Raw genomic sequence first — 9793 nt, forward strand, 5'->3', positions numbered from 1 at the left:
TAATTACATTTAATTATTACATTTACATACATTTAACTATTATTACATACATTTACATACATTTAATTATTATTTTTTTCATAATTATATCTCGTTTGAAATATTTTTCGACATAATTAATTGTTTCAAAAACACATATTCCAGCCTTCTAAATGATTTATTTTGCGTATTATACGAATTATTCCATCTATAAGTAAATTGTTCTCTCTACACACAAACACGCACACAGTCTGTTAATTACACGAGTTAATTGTAACATTTTTCTCGATAAGTTGACAGAGCAAGGAAAATGAGCGACGAACCTACCTACAAACTAATCTACTTCAATGCCCGTGGTAGTGCCGAACATATACGGTACATATTTGCATATATTGGCATCGAGTATATCGACGAGAGGATCCCCCTACAACTCTGGCCTGAATACAAGGATTGTAAGCGTGAAGAATCGATTTTTACTTTCATCGTTCAACTCTCAGATATCTACCATTTACTCAAACTTTTCTGTATATAAAACTTTCGTTTCACGTGCAGGCTAAACTTACTTAAAGTAAAATTTCATACGGAATAAAGTCGAACTTTTCATTAAGTTTTGCTTCCGTAATATCGTGTTTATCGAATACCAACTTAATTCACTTACGATTCTCGAATTTTTGTGTTGCAATCTTTATTGTTTTCAATGAATCGAAGCATTTCGAATATTTTGAGAAAACCGTAAATAGGTGACTTAAAATAGGAATACAAAAATACTTCTACGTTTCTCGTTAATTTAAAAACTTTTTAGGACTTGTCGGAAAAAAGGATAAAAAATTGAAATCAGTTCGGAAATGAACAAGAACATAGCTAAAAAGTCGAAAGAACAAAGCAGACATAAAATTCGATCTTCCGTTGCGACATTTCTATCGTAAATAGTATAATAAAAGTTTTACGCAGCATAGTCTTCGATATAATCTTATATGTCGCTTGCAGATAGAGAAACCAAAAGTCAACGTAAGTCTGTAAATCAATCCTGTCGGTGTAAAACACAAAATTACGTTCGCAAGAGACATTCGATTTATATTCCTTGCATTTCAATTTTCATTACAAGAACCGTGTACATTTTCTAATATTTTTTCCGTGTCTGGTATTATCTTTTATCCTTGATTTTAAAAACTTTAGGTTCTTCCCAACAGCGATAACCTGCGATACCCTGCGAAAACACGCGATACCCTGTCCATCGTAATCGTAAGAAAAGAAAAAAAGGAGAAAGAAGACATTTCTGTATTTCTTTACTAGGCCATGTTGATTAAAACCGAAATGATTTCGATTCATCTATTCACAAGAACGCAACGGCCTCGGAAGCTGTGTTGTGATTTCCTATCGATCGTTTCCCTTTACACAGTGTTCATATGAGCCATGTTTGTTCTTAGCAATGCCTTATAAAAAGCTGCCTGTGCTGGAGGTAGACGGGAAACCGGTAGCGCAGGCTGACGCTGTGGCGCGATACTTGGCGAGGAAGTACGATCTAATGGGAAGAAACGAAAGCGATGCGTTGATATGCGACGTGCTCGTCGATACTCTTGAAGATTTGGAGCAAGGTGAGTAACTGATGAGATGACTTTGCATTTGTCTCACCACAGAGACAGACGTTCAAGAATTCATTGTGAAAAGACGAGTACAAACAAGATACGTATGTCTTTCCGTTAAGCGAATGTTACAGTTTGTTTGCAAAAGTCAGTTTTTAGATTATAGAATCGTAGATAGAATTTAGAGGATAGAAAATTTTAGTAGTCACTTTTAGTTTAGTAAAGTCTTATCGACAATAAGCAGACTACGTTATGATACAACGATTCCAACTGAAGATTTCTATCGACATCACGAATTCGATGGCTTCCAAATTTTCTTCTCTGCAATCTCAGACGCTCAACTCGAAAGAATCTTTTAGATCCCCCGACAAACACTCGACTCAGGTTATCTATTATCGTAATCTTCCTTCGGGATTTTTTTTAACTGCGTTGCGTTAACGAATAACGGGATAACATCACGTTTCTCTCAACGCCTTTCAACGTTCTACAACTTTTATTCTTTGCAAATCCCTGTCTCTATATGATAAACGCTGGTTATCCGCGGAAGGAGCGAGGGCAACGAAGTGTATCCTGGTACGCGATAACGTTACTAATTTCCAATTACGATATGTGTGATTACGTAACATCTGCTGTCTGCATAATGCGTTAACGATCCGCGCGTTGATCGCATAAATATAAATCGAAGGGAATGGAATCGCTCGAAACTCATGCAACTATCCGCAGGTGTTTAAAATCGTGTTTTTACACCGCCAACGTAACGTCACGCCACGTCGAAAAATTATTACTAGACAGAGAAGGTGAACAAAAAACGAGGTAAATAGGCTACCGATTGAATAATATCATAACGATCGTATCTCTGGTTTTTGCTCGTCTTTTATATTTGTTTCAAATGTATAAAATATAATCGTATCGATATCGTCCACGATTAAAGCCATCCATCCGCCATCGACGAGGAACGAACGATTATATTTTATCATTTATGCGAATCCTTCTCTTCTTTCTCTATTTACGCCCCTCGCCTTGCTTCGTACCGCCGATGATTCACAATTCGATGCACCTGAACAGCTGGAACGTCGCAGATTTTTCCGTACGATAACAAACGTGTTTTTGATGGCCTGCTTTAAACCGTGACGATCGCCATGACGTGCATCAATTGTCGAATGATGTAGTGCGACGATACTCCTACGCAACTTTTTTTTACGCTGTTTTTTCCTCTATTTTTTCTTCCTGTGTGTTATCACATGATCATGAGATACCTGTATAGAAGATGCAAAGAGTCTGTGAAGAATTTACAGATATTTAAGATTATCATAATGTTTAAGCAAAAGCTAAGACGCAAAATATTGCTCAAGATGTAATTATGTAATATTTACTCAATTTCTAGAAGACTGTTTATATCTTGTTGTTATTCTTGATATGGAGATAAATATAGTATACTTTATTAAGACCTAGATAGAAGACTTTTTTCTCGTTTCTCTTCTCTTACTTAATCACTAAGAGTTATATAACGTTTATTCGATAATTCTGCTTCTCCTGACCTTTCCACAAATGGTTGTTTATATCTCGACATTCTTGGTACTTTTAATCAAATTTTAATAACAGTACTTTACTCGTCAGAAGTAAATAAAAAAGCTCTAAGTAGAAGCAAGGATTTATTTACCTTTCCTTTCTCGAATCTCAGTTAGCAATGTTGTTCCTCTTGAAAGATTTTCCAAGTTTCCAAGACAATTTCCACGCTGGTAACATTGTATATATTTCAAGTATCGTGAACCACAGGAACTTGTTGAGGCAATATTGAAGAAAGCAAAGAGAATGAAGAAATTGTAGGAACTATGAGAGGCTACTCCTTCTTTCACAACTTATTTTCTCTTCGTTTGGGGGGAAAAACACAAATGAACGTAACGGTTGGTTTCATATACGTTTCAGCTATCTGCTACTGTCGCATGGAGGAGGATCCTGAAAGGAAGGAAGCGAGGATGAATCAACTTTTGAACGAAACAATACCATTGTACCTGACTAAATTCGACCAGATTATTGGCGAATATGAAGGATATATCATTCCTTCTACCGTAAGATTTTTTATCCAAATTTAATGTTAAAATTTTTAGTCTTTGTGCAAACTGGGCCATGTTGTCCATAAAAAATTATTGAAACTTTGTTGCGACAAGACAGCTTTAATTGTTGAGAGCAGAGTGTATCTTTAAAATTCACTTCTGTTAGTTTATGTACAAATGAATTTGCCAAGATTCTCAGCTTTTAGATAATTATTCATGTATCTTCCTCATCAAGTTTGATAGAAATTATTACTATCGTAATCAAAGCAAAGATTAAGATATGTAAAATCATTTCTCTGGATATGACACTCTTGTTTAATGATTGATAAATGATACCATTCGAAATATCATATTTATATATGTCGGGTCAGGATTGGAATTTTGGGCGCGCGACGACTCTTCATGTGGACTAGCCATCGTTTCACAAAGCCGAGATTTTATTTACACGTATATACAGGTCTATCACTAAGCTTAACAAATAATAAGTACAACTAATAATAAGTCTAACAAACACTAAGCCTAATAAATAATACGATCTACGAATAATTAAATTAAATAATACTATTAGCAATGTTTGAGTTCAAACGAATCCACGGTCACCGGGATAACTCCTTACTAAGCGAAACTAACTTAGACGCAAATGCGATCCTCGAAAACGCTCGATGTATCACTCTCCAAGGCAATCGCAAGAATGCCAGCCTCGTGGAGATTTTTCTCCCTGTACGATTGCATTTTGTTTTCTATCCCCGTTTGGAAGCATCGAGAAGGTTCCAAACGCCGTTGCTAGGCACACTCGTTGGAAGCATCGAGAAAGTTCCAAACGCCGTTGCTAGGCAGTTTCCGCCTGGAGTTTTGATTACTAAATACAATGTATGTCCCATTGCATCGGCACCTCATGGTTCCTCGGCACCTCGTGGCTACGTTCAGCGACCGATTGTCACCTCGAACCCAATCTCGCTTATTACAAATCTTAAACAATTACAACTATAATAAAATCTAGGCTAAGGTACTAGAGGATGTTCCCAAAATTTCCAAGGAAGGGCTTCGGCTTCCCTTTCATCTCCGACATATAATATATAATGATACTTATAAGTGTAATCACTTAAGTACAGATATCTGAATTTTTCTCACTGTCACTGACATAGATACGTATTATGGTTCCTTAGATTACTTGACCAGTTTATTTCTTTCATCACTGTGTTATTATATAATAATAATAAATAGTCACATTAAATTAATTTAGTATGATTATGTTGTTTAATAATACGTGTTTCATTGCAAAATATTTAGCGATTGAAGGGCTCACAGGAAACATGAAAGTGAAAGAATACTAGAATCTAGAGTTTACGATTTCAATTTCTTTAACGAGATATTTATCATATTACACAATTCCTGTAAATGTATTTGTAATTATATCGCCGAAGAATTGTATTTAATTAAGCTATGAAGTTGTGGAATCGTGAGAAGGCTTATTTTTATAGAACTGTCTAATTTCCATTCGACATTGATTCAGGATACACATTACTCTTTTTTATATAATACCAGTTTTGTCATTGTTAATTAACAAATACCTCCAAAGGTTGAAGTTTCTAGAATTATCCATTAAATTCTGACAATAAAATAAAAATCCAAATTCTTCCTAAAAAGCTAGTGATCTTTAGTTAAGAGTTCGATTTTTCACATTTTTCAAGGTAAATTAAAAAAATTGTTTAATAGAGGAGGTACAAAATAAATGTATACAAACCTTTTTTCAGACGACATGGGCGGACTTCGTGTTTGCAGCGGCCCTTGAAAATTTCGAGTATATGTTTGGGGCATCAGCTTTGGATAAATATCCAGCTCTTCGAGCATTGAAGAAAAGGATTCATAGAATACCGGCTATTTCTGATTGGCTGATTAGGCGCCCATACACAAACAGCTAAAAAGCTAAAAACGTGTGGAAAAAAGATGACCAGTACACCAGTATATATATGTCGGAGATGAAAGAATACCGGAGTCTGTAACTGAACAATTGTAGTTATTCAATCCGATTGTAATTGTTCGAGAGTTGTGATAATGAGCTTGGGCTCGAGGCGACAGTCAGTCGCCGAACGTAGCCGCGGTCACGGGATGAACGCTTTGTCTAACAAAGGTATGGAGTAATTCTATAGCTCTCCTTAAAAGAAATATTCGTGGCGACACGCGACAGTAAACATTCCAACGGTTTCTGTCCCGTGGCTCGCCACACGCAGACCCTATTCTTCGAGTAAGATGATTGCCAGATGTCGATGCGTCTCCGCAGTACATGTTCGGCTAGCCCGAGGGCCCGTTATAAATCTTAAGGTTTAGTTAACTAAAGTCCTTCAAACAGACAAACAGTCTTTGTCCCAACTACGGGAAGATAGGGGAGACATATTTTTCAACGAGCGCGGTCTCCCACTAGCAACTTTCCCTCGAGGGCGGCTAGCATCTTTTTCTAACCACCGATATGTAGATTGACCAATTAGCAGCAACGTCAATTTCCCTTACTTTCTGAACGAAGGCTTTTCTCGACGAATCCGATGATCTCGTATCCTTAGACACACCCCATTATAGTTTTCCTCTGTGGCATCATCGGGACGGGAAAGGCTCTCTCGTTCGCGATCTCACTGATGAAAGGAGTAACCCTTTACGACCAGTGAATATCACGCATCCGACTTAGATTTTGTGAGTACGTTCATCTATCATCCCGTCGACCGCGGATTCGTTATTGAACCTAGGATCATTGTCATTAGTTTCTCGAGTGCCTAACTACCACGGTTACTTGTCCGGCTCTATAATAATCGTATTTGCACTAGTCAGTGTCTTCTCTATTGCATAACGACAACGTGTAACCCAAACGAAGATTCGTTTCACGCCCCTAACCCTAATTCTAATGTCCGCTCCGACATATATATGTAGTATCGTGGAACAAAGGCCTAAGAGATATCGGGCGAACTATAAACAATGTCGCGAGAAAGTCGAAGCACCGACAGGCCCAACGATGTATCGTCGGTCTTTCGGTCGAATAGGTTACGCAAAAAAAGGCCTACGTGACTTTGACAACGAGCGGTTGCGGAGCACGTGCGTGGTGGGGCTAAGAAAAAGACAAAGGAACGATGAGTCATTCGAAAAACAGAGTGTGATTAAAAAAGCGGAGTGCGAGTTGAGCAAGGACAGAGTTTTGCGAGTGGCGTTGCCGAGAGAGTGTTGATTGCGTTTTGGTAAAAGTCGAGTCGCTATCTAGTTATTTAGTTGCGCTGTTTTCTGTACATTTGGTGTGAATAGTTCAGGTTGAACAACAATCGTCTTTTTCTGTCCGATTAACATCTCTACTGTCCGTTCTTTGTAAATATACTATATCACGATATTACATATATGTACGCTGGCATCGCTATGTTGGTAAATGTTCGATGTTATACGTGTCGTAAAATGTAACAGTTCTACTTAAAAAAAAAATTTCGTGTCTATGAGTACGTTAAAAGTTTAACTATAAAAAGTCTCATCTGAGCTGTGCTCCTTTATGGAAGGTATTATTGTGTTTGAAAGAATACAATATATAATAAATGTATGTTCTTTCGAAAAAAGTTCGAAAATTTTCTTTCTTTTATCCGTACTTAACTTTTTAATAAAATGCACGATTAATTCTTGTGTCTCGTTTAAACAGCTTTTGGTCTATCGTTATTTCGAATTATTTGAACATCGTGTGAATTTACTATTTAACTTTACAATATCATTTACTATATAATTTTACAATATCATTTACTATATAATTTTACAATTATAATTTTACAATATCAATAATTTACAATAAGTGAGGGAAAAATCATTGAATGTTATATCTAGATGTCTATATACTATTTTAAACAATACTTAGTTTCGTCTCTTCATGATACTTACTGGCAATACCGAGTACAAATACGATGTTCTTTGAAAATAAAAAATGGATTTGAAAACGTTAATGCACGTTTTTTTTTATTTATTTGTTGAAATTACAAACAATTCTCGCGTTGAGAATTTTCAGTAATTTTTCTGGCGTGGCGCAGTGACATGGCTGTTTATTTACAATAAGTTAATACTTATTATAGATAGGTATAATTTATAAGTATTATAAGTAAGTGCATATGCTTAATTTGGATAATTAAATGAATCTAACGTTTAGGTCTAGCGGGTAGTGCCTCTTCAGCCTGCGAATCTGGTCCGTCGTATCGAGTAGTCCAGTGATTAGGGGGTTTCGGTGTTTGTTGACTCTTTTGCTATATCTGTCGCTATATTTTGCTATTTCCTCTTTGACTGTAGGTATCTTGAGGTCGCGATGGATGGTTTCGTTGGTAACATACCAAGGTGCGTCTATTAAGGCTCTTAGCGTTTTCGATTTGAATCGTTGTAGTATTTCGATGTTGGAGTTACTTGCTGTTCCCCATAGTTGGATTCCGTAGGTCCAGACAGGTTTTATTACGGTCTTGTAGAGGGTAATTTTATTCTGTATGTTTAGTTTGGAGCGTCGGCCCGTGAGCCAATAGAGTTTTTTTAGTTTGTCCTTTAGTTGCTTCGTTTTATCTGAGATGTGTGTCTTCCACGTTAGTCTCCTGTCCAGGGTCATGCCCAGGTATCGGACTGTGTCCCTGCTAGGAACTGTTGCATTGTTGATGGTGACCTGGGGGCAGGTTTGTTTTCGGAGCGTGAAGGTTACATGTGAGGATTTCTTTTCGTTGACTTTGAAACTCCATTTGTGAAACCACTTTTCCATGGAGTCGAGACTTCGCTGGAGAGTGGATGAGGCTATTACCGGGTCTGCGTGGGTAGCTAATAGCGCTGTGTCGTCTGCAAATGTCGCTATTGTTATATCGTTTGATATAGGTAGGTCGGCAGTGTAGATGGAGTACAGTAGGGGTCCGAGGACACTACCTTGGGGTATGCCGGCTTCTATTGGGAATGTTGCGGAAGTGGCGTCTAGGCATTTAACCATGAATTGTCTATTGGTTAGGTAAGATTTTAGGATGGAGTAGTAGGGGTGAGGTAGGATCTTTTTAAGCTTGTATAGTAGCCCTTCATGCCATACTTTGTCGAATGCCTGTTGGATGTCTAGGAAAACCGCTGAGCAATATTTTTTCTTTTCGAGTGTTTGGCTGATCGTATGAGTTAAGCGGTGGATTTGCTCTACTGTAGAATGATGTTTTCGGAAGCCGAATTGGTGATCTGGGAGTGTTTTCAAGTTCTCTAGGATTGGAAGGAGTCGGTTCGTGAGCATCTTCTCGAATAGTTTGGACAGGGTAGGTAAAAGACTGATTGGGCGATAGGAGCAGGTTTCGTATATCGGTTTACCGGGTTTAGGGATGAGGGTAATCAATGAGATTTTCCAGGCCTTAGGATAGTGTTCCAGGCGAAGGATAGCATTAAAAATCGATGTGATGAGTGCTATCCCTTTTGTGGGAAGTTCCTTGATTGCTTTATTGCTTATTAGGTCGTGTCCTGCTGCTTTCTTGGGGTTTAGGCGACTGATTGTTTCTATAGTCTCTGCAGAGGAGAAGGGTTCGATAGGAGGGGACATTTGGAAGGGGGTGTGCAGGTATTCAGTAACGTCCGCGGCGGCTTTGGGGGAATGGGGTTTGAATACTTTTGACAAGTGTTTAGCAAACAGGTCGGCTTTTTCTATAGGGCTTCGCGCCCATCCACCTTGCGGACGGCGGATAGGTGGGATTATTTGTGGGGGGCGTGTGAGTTTCCTGGAGGCCTTCCATAGTGAGTAGTTGGCGTCGGCTGTGGGGGATAAGCTGGCGAGGTATTTATGGAAGCAGTCGTTTTTATAGTTTTTTAAGGTTCTGGATAGCTTTCTAGTTGCGTTGTTAAGTTTGCGTTTGTCCTCCGGTGTTCTATGGGTCTGCCATACTCTTCTTAGTCTACGTTTTTCTGCTATTTTTTTTAGTATGTATTGGGGATATTCTTGTTTGCTGTTAGATGGCTTTGTCGGTGTGGAGAGGCGGATTGCTTTTATTATGCTCGTGTTTAAGTATTCCGTGGCTGCTTCGATATCTTCCTTTGTTTTTAGTGGGGTGAAGGCTGAGGTTGAGTGTGTAAAGACTTCTCTGAAGAGCTGCCAGTTGGTGTGTTGGTTGTGAATGGAGCCATTAGGTGTATTCTCGATGATTGTTGAACTGACTGTTGCTATCACGGGAGAAT

General features: G+C 38.2%; 2 protein-coding genes and 1 long non-coding RNA gene across 4 annotated transcripts; 2 read left to right on the plus strand and 1 right to left on the minus strand.

The window, feature by feature from the left end:
* Positions 1 to 295: 295 nt before the first annotated feature.
* LOC117213373 (hematopoietic prostaglandin D synthase-like) lies at positions 296 to 1698 on the plus strand (the record flags this gene model as incomplete). The annotated part of the gene is made up of 2 exons (XM_033458722.1): positions 296 to 476; positions 1407 to 1698. Coding segments are annotated over 2 exons (357 nt in total), but the record flags the coding sequence as incomplete, so codon positions are not given.
* A 743-nt stretch (positions 1699 to 2441) lies between these two features.
* Positions 2442 to 3265, minus strand: LOC117213374. Of its 2 annotated transcripts, none has more exons than XR_004488642.1 (3): positions 3223 to 3265; positions 2936 to 3140; positions 2442 to 2818 (listed from the first exon to the last, which is right to left on the minus strand). It is a non-coding gene; the product is annotated as an uncharacterized LOC117213374 (long non-coding RNA). The 2 variants fall into 2 exon arrangements; XR_004488643.1 differs by having other exon boundaries at positions 2442 to 2840.
* Positions 3170 to 7059, plus strand: LOC117213372 (glutathione S-transferase-like). Its single transcript, XM_033458721.1, has 3 exons — positions 3170 to 3631; positions 5371 to 5584; positions 6988 to 7059. The coding sequence occupies exons 1-2, from the start codon at positions 3395 to 3397 to the stop codon at positions 5536 to 5538; spliced, it is 405 nt and encodes a 134-aa protein (XP_033314612.1). The 5' UTR covers positions 3170 to 3394; the 3' UTR covers positions 5539 to 5584; positions 6988 to 7059.
* Positions 7060 to 9793: the final 2734 nt, after the last annotated feature.

Source organism: Bombus bifarius, unplaced genomic scaffold (assembly GCF_011952205.1).
Source record: "Bombus bifarius isolate JDL3187 unplaced genomic scaffold, Bbif_JDL3187 scf7180000008810_frag, whole genome shotgun sequence".
NCBI lineage: Eukaryota > Metazoa > Arthropoda > Insecta > Hymenoptera > Apidae > Bombus > Bombus bifarius.

Coding starts and splice junctions, on each gene's coding strand:
- LOC117213372 (XM_033458721.1), top strand. CDS start 3,395: ATGAGAGGCTACTCCTTCTTTCACAACTTATTTTCTCTTCGTTTGGGG. Junction 3,632..5,370: donor GATATATCATTCCTTCTACC/GTAAGATTTTTT, acceptor ACCTTTTTTCAG/ACGACATGGGCGGACTTCGT.